The following is a 22,262-nucleotide window of genomic DNA, read 5'->3' on the forward strand; positions in this document are numbered from 1 at the left end:
TACTGAGTTCAAGGTCCTTAAACGACCTACAACCCTAGAGATTTAGAAATTGAGTGTGGTTTTGTTTTGAAATTAGAATTGATTATTTTCGTAGAGAATCCCAGGTGCCGTCAGCTTCTCTCATATTTGCCAATGCCTACTTAACCCAACGATAACAAGCTCAGATTCATACTTTAGAATGAAAGACATTTTCTTTGAATAGTGTTGAATTAAGTAAAAACTAAAGTTTCAGCGAAAATCTATATGGAATCAACACTTGGTTGTGTAATTGCAATATGAGGCATACACAAACAGTTCAATTGCTTTCATTAGCAAAATTAAACGGTATTTGTCATACGGGAAGTGAACGACGAGATCTGTAGCATTATTTTTGCAGTGAAAAATTTGAAAATACTATATAAAATGTGGAAAAAATTAACAGTCCTATTCAAATTAGATGGTTGCTGAAATATTTGCAAGGTTTAAAACTAAAACAATGAAATATATATTTGTAATAACATGTCTATAGATTAACGGATGATTACTTTGATGTAACACGATAAAGTCAATGAAATGTCAATAAAGAATACTTAGTATGATTCAAACATACGTTATTGTAATGGAATCAGAATACAGGAATGTACGTGTGGATTAAACACTCGTCTCAAATTTGTTAAAGAAAGTTGATGAAGAACTATTAGTATACGTCCTGATAGTCAGACAACGATACATTATTTTGTGTTTGAATTAAAGTTGTTGGAATGGAATGATCATACGTAAATAAGACACTGTAACCACTGTAACCACTACTCGCGGTTGTTTAATATGATATTTATTTCACTCTCGTTAGTTAGTTTTCCAAAGTCACAAAAGACACGAATTTTAGCGAGTGTCTTTCTGTAACTTTTGAAAATTAACTAACGAGAGTGAAATAAATACCATATTAAACAACTACTCGTTGTGTTATCTCTATGTATATCATTGTTGGGTCGCTGTAATAGAATTATGTAGCATAAATGCATGTGTGTATATCATTGATGGGTCGCTGTAATAAAACTCTATAACATAAATGAATGTCTGTATATCATTGTTGGGTCACTGTAATAGAACTATGTAGCATACATATCTGGGTGGATTATTGTTTGGTCACTATAATATAACATTGTAATATAAATATATGTGTGTATATCATTGTTGGGTCACTGCAATAGAACTATGTAGCATACATATCTGTGTTTATTATTGTTTGGTCACTATAATATAACATTGTAATATAAATATATGTGTGTATATCATTGTTGGGTCACTGTAATAGAACTATGTAGCATACATATCTGTGTATATATCATTGTCGGGTCACTGTAACATAACTATGTAACATACATATCTATGTATATATCATTGTTGGGTCATTGTAATATAACATTGTACATTTAATATAAATATATGTGTGTGTATTATTTTTAGATCTCTGTTATAAACCTATGTAGTATAAATATATGGGGGTATATCATTGTTAGGTTACGGTAATAGAACTATGTAGCATATATATAGGTGTATATACAGTTGTGTGACCGCACAACGCACCAAAAATAGCGTGCGCACACCGTGCATACATCGTTCACACACCGTCCGCACATCGTCCACACATGGTGCGCACAACTGTGCGATTTAACAATCGTTCGCCCCGTTGTGTGCTTCTCTCCGCACAACGGGGCGATTGGGTACAACTTGTAGATCAATATTACGGAATGAAAAAAATACGGAAAGCTCGTATGCAATAATGGAAACTGTATGTATTATTGTAATATCTCATCAAAGTAATGAAGATTATGTAGTTGTACAATGCGTGTAACACAGTATTACAGTGACCGTTAGACTGTCAAGAATGGGTTTCGCGCCAAGGTAACAGAATATGTAATTAACAATTTGATGAGTTACCGGGGTTTGACCTGGCCTGTACCTGACACATAGAGCTGATATGCGATACCGTATAACCGTAATGAAAACACAGCTGGACGTTTAGTATTTGTTATTTGCATTCGGTTTGCCTATAGCTCCCCTTCACCTGTGTTTTCACACCCCTGGCCCTACCCGACGAAATACGTAAGCGCCCCGGGCGGGGGAAAACTACCGTCCAGGTACATGTAGACGGCTAGTGGCTATGTTTACCTGTATACGGGACTGTGTTGTGATTTCACAGGTGTCGATTAAGGTCGTTTAAAAAATACCAAAAACACAATTTCTAAATTTAAGAAAGTATAGATATAAAGATAAGTTTATAGGTGTAGGTAGAATATAGAAACATACGTAAAAATCAGGTTTATATGTTTAAACACGAAACCGTATATATTGTTAAGGCATTCCTCAATTTACACCAACCACGATTGTTATCGCACAACGTTCGTCCGTCGTGCACACAAATGTGCGCAAGATTTGATCGCCCAGATTTTTATCGTTCGCACATCGTGCACACATCGTTCACACACCGTGCACACATCGTGCGCACACCGCACATCGTGTAACGTTGTGCGATCCCACAACTGTATCATTGTTTTGTCACTGTTATAGACCTATGTCACATAAATATAGGTGTATATATCATTGTTTTGTCACTGTAATATAACTATGTTACATAAATATTGGTGTATATATCATTGTTTTGTGACTGTAATGGAACAATGTTACATAAATTGATGTGTGTATATCATTGTTTGGTCACTGCAATAAAACTATGTAACATAAATATAGGTATGTATATCAATGTAGGGTCACTGTTATAGACCTATGTCACACAAATATAAGTGTATATATTATTGTTTTGTCACTGTAATAGACCTATGTAACATAAATATAGGTGTATATATCATTGTTTGGTCACTGTTATATACCTATGTCACATAAATATAGGTGTATATATCATTGTTTTGTCACTGTTATAGACCTATGTCACATAAATATTGATGTATATATCATTGTTTTGTGACTGTAATGGAACAATGTTACATAAATTGATGTGTGTATATCATTGTTTGGTCACTGCAATAAAACTATGTAACATAAATATAGGTGTATATGTCATTGTTTGGTCACTGTTATAGACCTACGTAGCAGACATATAGGTGTATATATAATTGTTTGGTCACTGTTATAGACTTATGCAGCATATAATATATAGGTGTATATATCATTGTTTGGTCACTGTTATAGACCTATGTAACATAAATATAGGTGTATATATCATTGTTTTGTGACTGTAATGGAACTATGTTACATAAATAGATTTGTGTATATCATTGTTTGGTCACTGCAATAGAAATATGTAACATAAATATAGGTGTGTATATCAATGTAGGGTCACTGTTAAAAACCTATGTCACACAAATATAGGTGTATATATCATTGTTTTGTCACTGTAATAGACCTAAGTAACATAAATATAGGTGTATATATCACTGTTTTGTCACTGTAATAGACCTATGTAACACAAATATAGGTGTATATATCATTGTTTTGTCACTGTAATAGACCTATGTAACATAAATATAGGTGTATATATCATTGTTTGGTCACTGTTATAGACCTATGTCACATAAATATTGGTGTATATATCATTGTTTTATGACTGTAATGGAACAATGTTACATAAATGCATGTGTGTATATCATTGATGGGTCGCTGTATTAAAACTCTATAACATAAATGAATGTCTGTATATGATTGTCGGGTCACTGTAACATAACTATGTAACATAAATATCTGTGTGTATTATTGTTGGGTCACTGTAATAGAACTATGTAGCATACATATCTATGTATATATCATTGTTGGGTCATTGTAATATAACATTGTAATATAAATATATGTGTGTGTATTATTTTTAGATCTCTGTTATAGACCTATGTAGTATAAATATATGGGGGTATATCATTGTTAGGTTACGGTAATATAACTATGTTACATAAATATAGGTGTATATATCATTGTTTTGTCACTGTAATATAACTATGTTTTACATAAATATAGGTGTATATATCATTGTTTTGTGACTGTAATGGAACAATGTTACATAAATTCATGTGTGCATATCATTGTTTGGTCACTGCAATAAAACTATGTAACATAGATATAGGTGTATATATAATTGTTTGGTCACTGTTATAGACTTATGTAACATAAATATAATTGTATATATCATTGTAGGGTCACTGTGGTAGACTTATGTAACATAAATATAGTTATGTATATCAATGTAGGGGCACTGTTATAGACTTATGTAACATAAATATAGTTATGTATATCAATGTAGGGGCACTGTTATAGACTTATGCAGCATATAATATATAGGTGAATATATCATTGTTTGGTATATCATTGTTTGGTCACTGTAATAGACCTATGTAACATAGATATAGATATAATATATAGGTGTATATATCAATGTAGGGTCACTGTTATAGACCTATGTCACACAAATATAGGTGAATATATCATTGTTTTGTCACTGTAATAGACCTATGTAACATAAATATAGGTGTATATATCATTGTTTGGTCACTGTTATAGACTAATATAACATAAATATAGGTGTATATATCAATGTAGGGTCACTGTTATAAACTTATGTAACATAAATATAGGTGTATATATCATTGTTTGGTCACTGTTATAGACCTATGTAACATAAATATAGGTGTATATATCATTGTTTTGTCACTGTTATAGACTAATATAACATAAATATAGGTGTATATAACATTGTTTGGTCACTGTAATGGAACTATGTTACATAAATATAGGTGTATATATCAATGTAGGGTCACTGTTATAGACTTATGTAACATAAATATAGGTGAATATATCATTGTTCGGTCACTGTTATAGACTAATATAACATAAATATAGGTGTATATATCATTATTTGGTCACTGTTATAGACTAATATAAAATAAATATAGGTGTATATATCAATGTACGGTCACTGTTATAGACTTATGTAACATAAATATAGGTGTATATATCAATGTACGGTCACTGTTATAGACTTATGTAACATAAATATAGGTGTATATAACACTGTTATAGACTTATGCAGCATATAATATATAGGTGTATATATCATTGTTTGGTCACTGTTATAGACCTATGTAACATAAGGACGGCCTCCCCTATGTGCAAGATGCATGTGTGTAGTGTATGTGTGCATATTTTGGGAGGCTGCGATATGTTCGTGTATATATCATTGTTTGGTCACTGTAATGGAACTATGTTACATAAATAGATGTGTGTATATCATTGTTTGGTCACTGCAATAGAACTATGTTACATAAATATAGGTATGTATATCAATGTAGGGTCACTGTTATAGACGTATGTAACATAAATATAGGTCTATTTATCATTGTTTGGTCACTGTTGTAGACCTATGTAACATAAATATAGGTGAATATATCATTGTTTGGTCACTGTTATAGACTAATATAACATAAATATAGGTGTATATATCATTGTTTGGTCACTTTTATAGACTAATATAACATATATATAGGTGTATATATCATTGTTTGGTCACTGTTATAGACTAATATAACACAAATATAGGTGTATATAACATTGTTTGGTCACTGTTTGTTTGTTTGATTTTGTTTAGCGTCCTATTATCAGCTAAGGTCATTTAAGGACGGCCTCCCCTATGTGCAAGATGCATGCGTGTAGTGTATGTGTGTAAATTTTGGGAGGCTGCGATAAGTTCGTGTATATAACATTGTAGGGTCACTGTTATAGACATATGTAGCATATATATATTAATGAGTTACTTTTTACATATGGGTCATATATGTACAATATAATTGTTTGGTTACTGTTATAAACTTATGTAGCATACATATATTAATGAGTTACTTTTTACATATGGGTCATATATGTACAATATAATTGTTTGGTTACTGTCATAAACTTATGTAGCATACATATAGGTGTGTATATCATTGTTTGGTGACTGTTGTAGACCTATGTAACATACATTTAGGTGTGTATATCATTTTTTAGTCACTGTTATAGACCTATGTATCATACATATAGGTATATATATCATTGTTTGGTCACTGTTATAGACCTATGTAACATAGATATAGGTATATATATCATTGTTTGGTCACTGTTGTAGACCTATGTAACATAAATATAGGTGTATATATCATTGTCGGGTCATTGTAGTATAACTATGTAACATACATGAATTTGTGTGTGTATTATTGTTTTGTCACTGAAAAAGAAATAAGTAACAAAAATATAGGTGTATATATCATTGTTTTGTGACTGTAATGGAACTATGTTACATAAATAGATGTGTGTATATCATTGTTTGGTCACTGCAATAGAACTATGTAACATAAATATAGGTATGTATATCAATGTAGGGTCACTGTTATAGACTAATATAACATAAATATAGGTGTATATCATTGTTTGGTCACTGTTTGTTTGTTTGTTTGATTTTGTTTAGCGTCCTATTATCAGCTAAGGTCATTTAAGGACGGCCTCCCCTGTGTGCAAGATGCATGCGTGTAGTGTATGTGTGTATATTTTGGTAGGCTGCGATATGTTCGTGTATATAACATTGTAGGGTCACTGTTATAGACCTATGTAGCATATATATATTAATGAGTTACTTTTTACATATGGGTCATATATGTACAATATCATTGTTTGGTTACTGTTATAAACTTATGTAGCATACATATAGGTGTGTATATCATTGTTTGGTGACTGTTATAGACATATGTAGCATACATATATTAATGAGTTACCTTTTACATATGGGTCATATATGTACAATATCATTGTTTGGTTACTGTTATAAACTTATGTAGCATACATATAGGTGTGTATCTCATTGTTTGGTGACTGTAATAGACATATGTAACACACATATAGGTGTGTATATCTTTTTTTGGTCACTGTTATAGACCTATGTACATGTAACATAGATATAGGTGTATATATCATTGTTTGGTTACTGTTATAAACTTATGTAACATAGACATAGGTGTATATATCATTGTTTGGTCACTGTTGTAGACCTATGTCACAAAAATATAGGTTTATATATCATTGTTTGGTTACTGTTATAAACTTATGTAACAAAGACATAGGTGTATATATCATTGTTTGGTCACTGTTGTAGACCTATGTCACAAAAATATAGGTGTATATATCATTGTTTGGTTACTGTTATAAACTTATGTAACATAGATATTTTGAATTTAGATAATTATTCAATTATTATTTAAACATTATTTTATCTCTCAAAATGTTATGTTTTGTTTAGTTAAAGCAGTTATAATTTGATAAGAAATATGTTGAATTCATGCTATTATTCACTTCAAGGTATAAGTACAGAGTTAACACAGAAATGTGCATTTTTTAAATTAACCTATTATGACGTACGTTTGCTTCCAATGTATTATTATGCAATACAAATATGCAAAATTGTCTCATTTTGTAAAGGTATAAAAGTTTATATTGTATTAGATGTGTCTTTGTGTTGGTTGTGTAACGTGGTATGCGCTGTGTACTGGTGCATTTGTGCGTGGCGTTTCTTATTAGCGACATTTCAGAAGCGGCCAAAGCAGTATCAATAAAAACAGAGCAAAGCAGTACAATTTGAGTCACAATTTAATTAATATATGCAACATATATAGCAAACACATCACTGCAGTCAGTTCAAGTTAGTTTCATTATGATAATATCCCCCTGAAACGTACAAAATATATAAAGTTTGTATACAACTACTGAATCAGTACACTTATTATCCCATAAAGCATTAAGTTTTTAATTAGAGAAAGCAAAATAAAGTTAAATACATACACGTGAATGATTTATGATATAACAATAATATGACACCTTATTATTATGCGTGAATTATGACATTTATACATGTGAGTAGGAAGCATTGTGCTTTAGACAGCTGCGTTTATGATTGTACACCTGTGTTGATATCCGGGAATTCGAGATTGGAGGGAGCACCGTCCGGAAATACAAGTCCAGATGGAGGGGCCGGATATAAACTCATATCTAAAGTGGCTTGAACTCGTTCGAAAGGTGCATAATCAGGAGGTGGTTCGGTAGAGGGGTCGACAGTTGGTGTTGTGGTGGTAGTCTCCACGGCTTGCTGTGGCGGTGTGCTGTCATACTCAACAGGCGCCTCAATAACCCCTTCCTTAGGTAGATTCTCCACCCCGGTCGCTGAAATCATTATAAGGCATTACTTCTATTGATTCTGAGTGGATAATAGTTGATTGATAAGAAAAGTTCAATAACAAATTAGCAACAACAGATTAGATTGAATCGCAAAATGGCAATTGGGTAATCGAAAGAGCAGTTAGTGAAAGCTTAGTAAAGAGAGATGAAAGAATGAAATTCCCGACTAAAGTCGCAATATACGTCCTTTTTTGGGATCAAAACCGGACAAATCACTGCCGTTTGAAAGTTATCAGGGATTTACCAGGTTTTACAATATTACAATTTACAATACTTTGTTGTTAATGTATAATCGAGTATTAATTTTCATAGTTTTTCTAACGTATTTTCTAAAAAAACAACACATGCAAGTTGATGAAAACAAGGGGCGAATGTTTTGGTCGCCATAATAATCTCATAGGGAGATATTTTAATCACTCTTTTATTAATATGTTGATATCTCTCTAGTTTTTATGAAGCGTTTGCAATATATAATACAAGAAAGAGTGAATTATATTTAAACGTACTATAATGTTTAATCATGCGAAATATTTCCTCACAAGTACGATGTTTACGAGTCGTGAAGCTGTTTTGTTATAGGGATTTTATGGCAATAATGTCAAAATTAAAATCATTAATAATAGTTGCGTAATAACTTTTTATTTTTGTTTTCTCACCGGAAGAATGTGAACTATAAATTTTCAATATCAAGGTTTGATATTGCAACATACGCATTGACTGACATGTCCAACAGAAATGGCTCTACGAGCTTTGTTTGGTAACCATGTATGGTAGTTTCAGCAGTACAGACGACAGGAACCTAAAACGGTATAGAGCAATACCTATCGTAATATATTGAAAGTTGTTAATGTGAAGATTGAAGTGACTTACGCATTGTACAGTGTTCGCTGGTTGGAATACAGCTCCGAATGCCTTGATCCCAGAACAAGAAATCATAGCAGTTCATTGTTTGTGGACGGAGTTCGGAGCCAGAAGCTGGGACACATTGTATAAACTTGTTACAATACCCAGGATGAGGCAGGTAACAAGGCAGTTCTCCGGCAGAATTTTCACAAGCTGAACACATACCTGTAACAATGATTTGTATAATTATTTCAAAAGTTTATCCCATAACGGCAAAATCTAAACCTAAAGATGACGGCACGGAAACACACATGAGACTTAAAAAACAAAAACGAAACTCAAGACGTCATGAATACTAAATATTGTTTAAAACCTATTAATAATAATATTATGATAGCTCTCTAGAAATTTCTGACCAATTGTGTATATAAATCATTTATTGTCCTTGTGGGAAGGAAAAAATCAAGGGCAATACAAATATTGTTATACTGAAATAAAACTATAATATAACAATGAAGATTATAAGGCACCATTCAAACTGTTTTGGTCTGCTTCTGAGATACATATATATGCACCTCTTACGTACGTTTTAGAAAGGTTCTTAAGAAGGAAATATCACGAGAGATTGTGAGAGAGAAATTATTATTTCTATTCATATTATCAATGGACTCCAATAATAAAAGCCGTTATATAGACGAGGTTTAATGAATATTGTATTTCAGTTTTAATAATACATGGTGAAATTATACCATTGGAACTATACAATAAATCAATGTACCATCGACGGTGCAAGTAGTCAGTGTGTCCTAATGCGCAAATCCCTTAACTAATTCTAACTTAAATAAACGTCAAGGTACTAGTTTATCTAAGTCGATTTATACACACGATGCATTTAAATTAAATCAATCTACTATTGCAGAATGTAATCAAAGTGTCCATTACACTGGAGGATTGGCGGCATGAATGTTTTCTTTGTCTATATTTTTTATCCTGAATCGGCAGGCTTCACAATGGTGTCCCTATAAATTTATGTGGAATGAAACAATACAAAACTGAGCCCATTTCGTTCCTGCTACAATGGCAACATTCATTTTATTTTACATTTCACTCAATGACTTTATACATAACATAAGCAAAGTAATCACATTCATACACAATAGTACAATGCAATTTAAATGTCTACTTTTTAATACAAACTATTTACTCTACACTGTATACTTTGATTTGCCTATGATTTGGTTTTATCTGGCATTTTAAACATGATCAAATTAATACTCTTAACATTTATGATAAGTTTTATCATGCTGTAACATAATTATTTTTAAAAACTGTATCAGATAAGCCCTGTCGACCCCGTCCGGTGGTCCCTATCACATCCCAACATTTAAATATATACTAACCAGCATAACTCATGGGAGAAAATCAGTTTCGATCTCATTTCTTGGAATGTGAAAGATAAAATGTGGTTAATGAGATTTAATTTTGAAAATACAACATGCTATTGTGTATTAAACGCTTTACAATAAGTTTAATCTGAAAATTAAACAAACAAAATAATTCATAAAAGGAGCTTCAGTGATACGTTATTTTTAATTATTTTCCTAGAGATGAAATAAACTGTAATGAAATGTTTTCTATGGAAAAAAGTAATAGAATATCAAAATTATACAATGCCCTTATAAAAGGTATTTAATACGTGTCACTGAAAAGGACAAATTTATTATGGTCCAAACGACAGACTCTTTGAAATAAAACGGGAGCATATCGCGACATGTGTCGTCGAAGATAGGCACTAATAGAAGGCACCGTCGAAGACGTCCTGAGGTCTTTGCATAACTATCACGCTAAATAACAATTCCTGACCTTTTTATCTAAAGACATCGAAAGTAAGAAAAGGAACTGAACGCGATAACATAGCATTTCCATATGGTGTTTCAAAAGCGATTTCCTTTCGATTTTTAACATACCCGATGTATTTTTGCACGCTTCAGTATTAAACAAAAGTTAGTAAAGATCGCGTGCACACAATTCGTTTGCAATGATTGCCTTGACAACTTAGACAAAAGCAATGGCTTGCAGTCGTACAGCGCGCGATGATCTGTGTCGATGAAAGACTTGTTTGACGACGGAGGTTGTTATTAACGCACTCATTAAACTAGGTAATATTTCGCAAACAGTTCTTCATGAACTCTCGAAAAACCAGTTGGAACATCTTGTCGGACTTTTGTTGGATAGCTAACTCATCAATACGAAAACAGAGGAGGTAGAAGCACGACTCATATAGATCCAAAAATACATATCTGATAATATTTACAGTTTTATCAGGATTTTAAGATCCTTCCACGCTATGAAACACATCCTCTGTCGACTTTACATTTTTTCATTTTTATATTATTTGTACCTACCAGATGAAAACATTTCTGTTTCTGGAAAGCGTTTGTAGTTGGGAATAATGTTGGTTGTATCCATTCCAGCATCAGGTGATATGCCATCAGCGTATGTATTTCCAGTGTCTCCAGTCATGGCTGTGTTTGAAGAACCTGACTCAGATGTTCCTACTATTGACCCGCCAGCACTTGCTTGGTATGAGGCATCGACGGTCGGACTAATTGTATCCATTCCAGCATCAGGTGTCTTGCCATCCGCGTATGTATTTCCAGTGTCTCCAGTCATGGCTGTGTTTGAAGAACCTGACTCAGACGTTCCTGCTATTGACCCGCCAACACTTGCTTGGTATAAGGCATCGACGGTCGGACTATCGATAACGAGGCTGCCAGAAGTGAGCTGCAAGTCGGGTGATGGTGGATTAGGTACATTCTGGTCGCCAATATCAACAACAGTTCCAGATGTGTCGATGGGAGACATTCCTACTGGCAATATAGAATCAAGACATACTCATTTCATTGTGTTATTTATAAAAGAAATTTTCAATGTGTTGTTTATAAAAGAAATAAGTACGTTTTAAAACTATTCTACCGTTCATCATTAGGAATAAAATTATTTGCAGTTAATGCTTTAGTCAGTAAATATACAACATATTCGTATTTGTTATGCGTTAGTAACTGTTTCATTTTAACTAAGGGACTAGTGCTAACTTTAAAATTGTTACCTTCGACTATGTTGCCTTTATTGAACTGTGAATCCCCAGCTTCTGTAGGAACAACATCAAAACGGATCATCTTCTCCGCCCCACTATCATTGTTAACAGGTGTCAACGTACCTGTACCTGTTGAGGGTACTGATCCGTCCCCGCCAACCACATTATCTCCAGGGATCACAATGGTTCCTATTGCAGGTGCACTGGGACCCTCACCACTAAAAACTGTATTATCAGTCGTACTCGGACCTGTTCTGATTACTGTAGTAGTAGGATTTATTTGTCTGAAGTGAAGTCCTGTTCCAGGGGTTGTATCTCCATTTGAAGAGGGCAAAAGACCTTTAGGCAATTGTGACTTGTCACCATCCATGGAGGCAAGAACAGCTCCAAGACGTTGTATCTGTTCTGGTGAAAGTTGCATTATCTGGCTAGGGGTAAGTTGATTTTGGAAAGCACGAAGACTTTCTTGGGATGTTTGTGTTGAGGTAAGGCGGTCTCTCATCTGCGAAGTCAAACTAGGAAGCAGTTGTTGCTTTTGGGCTTTTGTTAGAACTTTCCACATTGCAGCAAACTGGTTAGCAGTCATTTCTGTTGCTAAACTCACAAGGCCTTCCTTTGTCATTCCCCGTACAAGTAGAACAAGCTGTAATGGTGATAATTGTCGGGAAAGGAGTTGGAGTTCTTGGAATTTTGTGATACGCCTGACAGCTTGAGGAACGATACCTTGAGAGCCCCGTACACCGAGTGGTCTGATAGGTGTGACAATGGGTGTACCAATGATTCGTCTACCAGTCCCACGGGGTGCGACACCTCTACCTATTCTAGGTGGAACGACTCTAGGGAAAGACAAAGGACGAATAGGCGTTACCTGAGGCAGGCTGCCAGGAGGTGAAGTATTGGCCCTTGCTAGAAAAGGAGTTCTAGGTATGCCAGGACTGACACGAGGAAGTCGTCCTCTTGCACGTAATGCTCTGATTTCTGATGGCAAAAGACCCATACGTTGGAAGGCATTGATCTGCTGTATCGGCACACCTCTTGTTTGCATAAATGCAATCTCAGCCATTGTTAATTTTCTTCTAGCCCGTAAGCCCTCCAGCTCTGCTTCAGATAAACCAGTTGCCTGTATCCTAGCTATCTGTAAAGGACTAACCCCTCGGAGACGAAGAAGTTGTGCCAAAGCCGTAGAGATTTTGCTAGGTGCAGCATTCTGGGGTGTTGTACTACTGTCATCTGTTGTATTGAACACCTGTGTGCAATCCATTTTGAATCCATTAAATCGCCCTTTTCGTATTTCATCTTTGATGACCATAAAAATTGAGTCTAAAAAAATAAAAATAAAAAATTAAAGAAGTGGTATTCTCGGTGACTGAAATTATATAACTTTAATGAGGGCGAATATTTTGTTACAGTCAAAAGTATTGTATTACCAAAGAAACAAAAACAACAATCTGCATAAGTTTTTATGATTTAGAAAAAACTTATTTACCAAAAAGAAGCTGTTTAAAAACTGAGATTATGGTCAAAGACATAGATAGGTGAAAGTGAATAATCCAAACTAACGTGACAACTAAATCGCGGGGTTGATAATTGGCCTATTATTCTATCCATGTCACAAATGAAGTGAAAAAAATACTTTCGGGATTCTCTTACTAGTTAGTCTTAGTAGAGATAGCATCTCGCGATCATGATAAATATCAGGATAAATAGATTAAGTGATCATGGCGACATAATTATCTCATCATAACATTACCAAGAAAAACTTGAAACAGAGACGACGGAGGACACCAGCTGAGTAATATGTATGCCACGATATTGACATGACGGGAGAGGTTTCCATTTGAAATCCTTAAAATTCTGACAACCTATATTTTGTTTGTGGCAGAAAATTTCCTTTACTTCAAAGCAATATAACTACAAAATTTTAAGAAATTCTACTGAGAAATGGTGACACAAACCTATTACCTTAAACATGTCGGTAGTCCTTTTTCAACCTGTCGGTATTTCTATCCAAACATGTGGATATTCCCATTTGAATCTGCCTAAACCTGTAAGAGTATGACTCCTATCTAAACCTGTAAGAGTATGACTACTATTTAAATTTGTCAGTATTTTCATTAAGACCTCTCGGTAATCCTATTTTATCCTGTTGATATTTTTATTTTAACCTTTTGATATTTTTTATTTTTAAACTGTTGATATTACTATTTTAATGTTTTGGTATCACTATATGTTAATCTATAAAAAATCTATTTAAATCTGTTCGTGTTTCCATTCTAGACCTGCTAGTAATCCTATGTAATTCTGATGGTATTCCGAAAAATCTGTCGGTATTTTTTTTAAACCTGTTGGTATTCCACTTTAAATATTTTGAATATTTCAAAACACCTGAAGGAAATGGAAAAAACTCATTGATTCTCTTAACTATCCTCTTATATCTCATATTTTCTTTTTTCCCTCTTAATGCACTTCTACTATTCCCTTCTTTTTCAACTCTTTAAGACAACAATAAGACTTGGCTTTGCTGATTTATGTAAGCTTTGATTTTTGTAATATTGTTCATAAATAATAGGCTTTAACATAACCAGCTCAATGCAAGTTCAAACCTAAATAATCGCAATCCTATATCAGCAGAATCCAAAATAAGCTGAACCCTAAATACATTTCAGCCTAAATAATCTTTATAATAACTAACCTCAATTGATAATTAGCAAATATCACTTCAAACAAAATAAGGCACATCTGATACGAGCATTTAGTTACAATTTAGCACAAAATGCCAATATCTTGACAGAATACACATTACGATCTTTCATATAGTAGCACCATCACACACAAGAACATTTTAATATCTGTATTTTCCATTTACATGTGTTATTGTGTATATCAACAATACATCAGCAGAAATAATAATCATTGGTGATTTAATTAGTACTTGATCGTTGATTTATAATTTAAGTTCAAAACATATCATTTATCTGAAAAGTAAGCATGCACTACATTTTAACGTGACTTAAGGGCAATGTATCTCGTGCAGGGAAGTCAAATAAAATTGACGTCAGCGTCATCACTTTTTTATGTCACACAAACAAATGTGATACTAATAAATATCAACAGGATCGATAATTACAGTGGCTTTAAATCATAGAGCATAACAATTAGTAATTCCGTTGATAATTTCAAAAAAATACTTTTATGTAAACAATCATATTAGCATTATCCAAACAGCTGCCATATACAAGTATGTTTTTGTTTTTGTTTAACGGCCCATCGACAATGCAAGTCATTAAGGGCCAACAATACTGCAAAAACAGCCATTCACGAAAATAAACACATCAATATCGAACAAATTGACTGCACAATATATCATATTTTATTGTAAAGATCAAATGAGTGTAAATAGTCAAATATTAATGGCCCAGAAACTGTGTCGAATAATCTTTTCATAGACGGTACATCATACAATCTGTCACGCATTTTCTTGAAATCAGCGCATTCAATCATAAAGTGTTTGACTGTAAATGGTTGATCGCATGCATTACAATAAGGATAGTCTTCCTTACACAAAATGTAACCATGTGTAATGTAGGTATGGCCTCTGCGCAGTTGCGAGAGGACAATTTTCTCTCTGCGGTCTGCTCTGCTTGTTGCACATGAACCCACATTTGGTTGAATTGCAAATAACTTGTTGTTTAATTCTTCAGACCATTTATTTTGCCAATTCGTTTTACTAAAATTTGTTATAGAAGGTTTAAAATCAGAAAAAGGCAGTTTAGTAACTTTCGGTTGTAGGTTAAGGGCTGCTTTAGCAGCTTTATCTACCTTCTCATTTCCGTTTATTCCGACATGACCTGGTATCCAAATCAAGATCGGGTGGCAAAACAATAAAATTCTGTTAATGCGAAGGGCGATGTTTTGTATGAGAATATTTTTCAAATTCCGATTTTTAATACTAATAGTGACAAAGAGTCATAACAAATTATTGCTTTGTTAATTTTATTATTTTCAATTTCATCCAAAGCTAGACCAACGGACGTCGCTTCAGCTGTAAAAATAAATGCATTATTTGGTAATCGGCAGAAAAAGGTATAGTACGTCGCCAACAACACATGCTGCTGTAACTATTTTATTCGAGTTTAGAACCGTCCGTATATAACAGTTTAAGTAAAGGAAATCCCGAGATGAACTCGGAAAACGCGCTCTTGAACTGAAACGGGAGGGTGCGAGATTTTTCATTATTGTGTTATTCTAAATTTACTTCATGCAGTCGTATTGTCCATGGTGGAATATCTGGTATAGCAATTTCGATTAATGATATGTCTAAATCCGAATTTTCCAGTAGTTTTTGAAGTCTTATTCCAAAAGACGGGATCAATTTTCATTTCGTTTGAAAAGCTTGTATACTTTGGATGAAACACCCACGGGAAAGCTGGGTTTTCTGGAATTGATTTTAACTGGTAAGCAAACTGTAGATATAATTTTGTTTTTCTATCACTGAGTGTAGGCTCATTTGCTTCAACGCAGAGGCTTGCGGCTGGTGATGTGCGAAAAGCACCTCAAACGAGACGAAGCCCCTGATGATAAACTGGATAAAGCATCTGCAGATATGACTTGCCAGCTGACCAATATATAATGGAACCACAGTCAAGCTTTGCTTCTGAGCATTTATCTTTTATATATTTGATATGAGGCAAAAAAGACAAACTTAAACAGGGGTCATTGTGTAATGTTCGGAGTTTGCAGAAGTGCATGATTTAGAGAGTTTTTTTATTTCTCTAAAGCCATTTTCAATTGCCCATGTCTGAAGTTTGTTTAGACACAGCTGCAGTTGCCTCTCTATAGTGTGGATATGTTTTGATCGATAACAAATTAAGAAATCATCGACAAAAAGAGATCCTTCGGTTGACGGCCCTAGACATTTATCTATGCTATTGAAACTTAATCCGAAAGATGTGACAGAAAGAATACTCCCTTGGGGTAAACCAATTTCCTGCTTGGTCATGGCGGAAAAAATGGTACATACACGGACTTTAAAGTGTCTATGCGACAGGAAGTTTGCTACAAAACTGGGAAGATTTCCTCGCATTCCAGCTTGATGGAGATCTTTCATGATACCGTACTGCCATGTGGTATCTTTTTTTTCTAGATAAAAAAGATAGCCAATAAATGCTCCTTTTTTGCAGAACGATCACGGATGTGAGTTTCAAGTCTAACTAGATGATCGGTTGTGCTCCTTTATGTCACAAACCGATTTGTAAAGGGGAGGGAATCTGTTGGATTCCAAGTTACACATAAGTCTTGAGTTGGTCATTCTCTCCAGAGTTTTATATAGACAACTGGTAAGGGAGATAGGACGATATTTTGTAGGATTAGTTGCATCTTTTCCTGGTTTTTAAATCGGAATCACCGTTGACTCTTTCCAGGATTCGGAAATTTGGCCAGTATCGTATATTTGGTTAATTAATTAAACAAACATTGAAGGGAGATATCTGGTAGATGTATCAGGAATCGACAATGTACCTCATCTGGTCCAGTTGCAGTGTCGTGCGACTTTCCGAAAGACTCGTGTAGTTCAGTTATCGAAAAAGGTTGGTTATAATCTTCTGTATTATTGGATTTGAAATTTAGTTTAGTTTTTTTCTTGTTGGTCTTATGTTTTAAAATTTAGTTGAATGATTAATGACCGACTAGTTTCTTGCAAATGTACTTGCAAGTTCATTGACAATTTTCATGTTTAGCCGATTTTATTTTTTTAACTGAAATAAGCAGTGAGGAGGCTACGGTGGTCCTCTTTCCAATAATTGTCCTTATCATGTTCCAATCCTTTTTTTGGAGTTGTTTTGGGAAGAGTTTAGAAACATATTCTCGCCAAGTGTTTCGTTTGCTTTCCTTTATTAAACGGCGAGCTTTTGCCCTTAAGATTTAAAAAAAAATGGTGTAAAAAGTATTATCCAGGTGTGAATCAATGAACGCACTCATATTTATTGAACCTGAAATGACGATCGATCAAAAGGGTGAACTAAATATACTTTCACGTAATAAGGTCAACTGTCTACCAATGAATAGTAATCCTAACACAGATTTTGTTTGACAGATTTGTCATCATCAATGTTTTATCATGAATTCCATTCTACGAATCAGGTATACATTAGATACAAATTAGCATTGACATTGATAGCTCTACAGGATTATAAAACCACGAACAGTAATCAATATATAAACAGCTGAGTAAAGTTAATATCAATGACATGACACCTGTCATATAATCACTGATACGACTTGTCACCTTGTACATTTGATTTATAGTTCGAGTCTATCACTAGTAAATACTTAAATATTTTTATATCAAATGTAAAAAATCCAAAGATTCTGTCTAGTTCCACATTTATTTGTTTCTCTTTTTTTCAATTGATATGTTATTGTTTCCCTTTTCACTTTAAATGAAGTATAACCGTTGTGTTGTCTAAGTATTGTTAATAGACTAATGTTTCCCTACATATGTGTAGTCTAACAGTTGTATTATTTAGGTATTGTTAATGCATTAATGGTTCAATCCCTACATACGTGTTGGCTAACAGTTGTGTTATCTAGGTATTGTTTATACACTTATGTTTCCCTATATAAGTTTGGTCTTACCGTTGTGTTTTCTAGGTATTGTTAATGCACTTATGGTTCAATCCCCACATACGTGTTGGCTAACAGTTGTGTTATCTAGGTATTGTTTATACACTTATGTTTCCCTATATAAGTTTGGTCTTACCGTTGTGTTTTCTAGGTATTGTTAGTGCACTAATGGTTCAAACCCTTACATACGTGTGGGCTAACAGTTGTGTTATCTAGGTATTGTTTATACACTTATGTTTCCCTATATAAGTTTGGTCTTACCGTTGTGTTTTCTAGGTATTGTTAATGCACTAATGGTTCAATCCCCACATACGTGTGGGCTAACAGTTGTGTTATCTAGGTATTGTTCATACACTTATTTTTCCCTATATAAGTTTGGTCTTACCGTTGTGTTATCAAGGTATTATTATTACATTAACGTTTCAATCCCTACATAAGTTTGGTCTTACAATTGTGTTATCTAGTATGGTTAATACATTCATGTGTCACTCCCTATACAAGTTTGCTCCTAAAGTTGTGTTATCTAGTATGGTTAATTCATTCATGTGTCACTCCCTACATAAGTTTGGTCTTACAATTGTGTCATCTAGTATGGTTAATACATTCATGTGTCACTCCCTATACAAGTTTGCTCCTAAAGTTGTGTTATCTAGTATGGTTAATTCATTCATGTGTCACTCCCTACATAAGTTTGGTCTTACAATTGTGTTATCTAGTATGGTTAATACATTCATGTGTCACTCCCTATACAAGTTTGCTCCTAAAGTTGTTTTATCTAGTATGGTTAATACATTCATGTGTCACTCCCTTTACAAATTTGGTCCTAAAGTTGTGTTATCTAGTATGGTAAATACATTCATGTGTCACTCCCTACATAAGTTTGGTCCTACAGTTGTGTTATCTAGGATTTATTAATAAATTAATCTTACAGTTACTGTGTTATCTAGGTATTATTAATACATTAACGTTTTAAATCCTACATAAGTGTGGTCTTACAGTTGTGTTATCTAGGTATGGTTAATACCTTCATGTGTCACTCCCTATATACGTTTGGTCTTATAGTGGAGTTATCTTGGAATTATTAATAAATTAATGTTTCAATCCCTACATAAGTTCGGTGTTACCGTTGTGTTATCTAGGTATTGTTAAAACATTATTGTTTCACTCCTTACATATGTGTAGTCTTACCGTTGTGTTATCTAGGTATTGTTAATATATTAATGGTATCCCTACATAATAATAATTATTATAAATGCTGAACGACCCATCAACACAGGATTCGTCATTAGGTCCAACAAATGGTCGAAAACTTTCAGATAGCCTGAAATGGAAGAGACAGTTATGTTTTCGAAAAGAGATTTAAGACATGTAATGTTATCATAATTTGTTTTCTCGAGTTGACTTAAAGTCGACACAATCTAATAAGAAGTGTTTAACTGTAAATGGTCCCTGCCACGCTATTCATTGAGGCTGGACATCACGTTTTAGTAAATAACAATGTGAAATATATGAATAACCCATCAGGAGACGGGCAAGGACAACCTCGTCTCGGCGACTCTCAGTTTAACTAGGATGCCATTCACCGAATTCAGGTTTAATAGAATGTTACTTGTTATCTACGCATTGATTCCAATTATTTTGCCACTGTGATCTTATGAATGTTGTAATTAGTGATATAAAATCAGTAAAATGAAGTTTGAAATCTTAAGGTGGTAGTAATAGTGATGCTTTCGCGACACGATCTGCCTTTTCATTACCTGGTATTCCCGCATGTCCGGGAACCCAGCGAAAGGTTATTTGACATGTTGAGGTAATATTATGTAATAATGTTAAGATTTTTCGAACGGCGATATTCTTTAAAGATTTGTTGCGAAAGCTTTGTAGAACAGATAGAGAATCAGAATAGATAACATAACTGACGGTGGTACACCATTTGATTTAATGTGCTCATTGCCGAAATAGATAGCATGGGCTTCTGCTGAAAATATTGACGCATCATTGGGCAGTCGGCATCCAACTGTAGCATCTTTCGTTACAATTGCCGTGGCAATTTAATGATCATCTTTCGAACCGTCCGTATAAAACGACTGTAAATCCTTATATCTTAATTGCAGTTTTGAAAAATTCGAACGAAAAATGTAAAATTCGGTGTCAGATTTGGATGTCTCGTGAAGTGAGAGACCAAACGTCGTCGAAACAAGAAGCCACGGAGGTGTGGTCTTACAGTTGTGATATCCAGGTCTTATTAATACATTAATGGTCCAATCCCTACTTAAGTGTGGTCTAACAGTTGTGTTTCAGGTATAAATACATTAAAGTTTCCCTCCACACCCTTTTCCCCCCTCCAAAACTTAGTGTAGTCTTACCGTTGTGATATTTAGATATTGTTTATAATGAATGTTTCCCTCCACACCCAATGTCTGTTATCTCCACGCCTCTGCAGCTATCTAGAAACAGGGGTATTCCTCCACACCGTAAGTGTAGCCTTATCGTTGTGGTGTTAAGTCAGCTATCTGGACATTAGTTATCCTACACGCAATCTAACTGATACGCTACACTTTTTTTTTATCAGATTTACCACCTGGATATTAATGTTTTCTTCGTGATTGATGTGTTGTCTTTCTGTTGTTTTATCTCGCCAACTTTCTAAGCTGTTGATGGTGTCTGTTTTTTGTTTAGTTTTGCTCTATTACCAAATGATTGAAACTGGAACTTTTAAATTTTACGGTTATTGTCAATAGAATTTAAATGAGTTTGATTTTTTTTACATTTTATTATACACAGGATATGAACAGAGATATTTTTTTTATTAATAATAAAACAATAGATTCTTTATTTCATTATTTCTCAACATACTCCCAAGTTCTCCGAACACCATTTCCTACATGATCCAAGGAAGTCATTAACACACCTATGCGACACAACAATGCTATCAGGATACAGTTCACAAAATTATGGAAAAAAACTTGCTTTGACAAAAACGGAAGATTCCTTTCGAGCGATAGTTAGTTATATTTATTTAACTTGAGGTATTTTATTTACAAATTGTTTTAATATACCAGGTTTACTGAGTGGCTTTTACAATGTAAAAAATTAATAATGAGACTTAGATAATAGCAAAACACCATTAGTTGGGAGGTACTTTCTTTCTAAAAAGTTCATATTTCATCTGAAAAACAGGTTTCCATTGGAAATTACTTCGTCTATTTCTAATGACGGAAACAGTTGCAATGAATCATGATGTCACAAAGAAAAAACGACGTCGCAAAGCATTGTACATGCCGTCATAATTCAAAAATGTGACCAATAAATTCAATTCCAGTTTAAAACCATAACTGTTTAGAAACTCATAACATTCTTATGCAATTATTCGTGAGTGAAAACACCTATAGTGGTTGTCAGAGTAAATAGTTTACAGTGTATTCTTCATCTGGAAAGAAAGTACCATTAATTTTTTATA

At 33.7% G+C, this 22,262-nt stretch overlaps 1 protein-coding gene across 4 annotated transcripts in view; it reads right to left on the reverse strand.

Annotated features, from left to right (window-relative positions):
* The window catches only part of LOC110463891 (aggrecan core protein-like), a 36,434-nt gene that overhangs the window by 13,802 nt on the left and 370 nt on the right, over positions 1 to 22,262 (reverse strand). Inside the window, exons 2-5 of one of the 4 annotated variants that reach the window (XM_021518813.1) lie at positions 12,305 to 13,501; positions 11,490 to 11,951; positions 9,112 to 9,309; positions 7,969 to 8,226 (exon numbers count right to left, since the gene is read on the reverse strand). In XM_021518813.1, coding sequence (XP_021374488.1) covers positions 7,969 to 8,226; positions 9,112 to 9,309; positions 11,490 to 11,951; positions 12,305 to 13,501 — 2,115 coding nt within the window. Of the gene's footprint in view, positions 1 to 7,968; positions 8,227 to 9,111; positions 9,310 to 11,489; positions 11,955 to 12,193; positions 13,502 to 22,262 lie in introns of all 4 variants that reach the window. The other 3 variants (XM_021518812.1, XM_021518811.1, XM_021518810.1) reach the window with 3 other exon arrangements.

This window comes from Mizuhopecten yessoensis, unplaced genomic scaffold (assembly GCF_002113885.1).
Source record: "Mizuhopecten yessoensis strain PY_sf001 unplaced genomic scaffold, ASM211388v2 scaffold10939, whole genome shotgun sequence".
Classification (NCBI taxonomy): domain Eukaryota; kingdom Metazoa; phylum Mollusca; class Bivalvia; order Pectinida; family Pectinidae; genus Mizuhopecten; species Mizuhopecten yessoensis.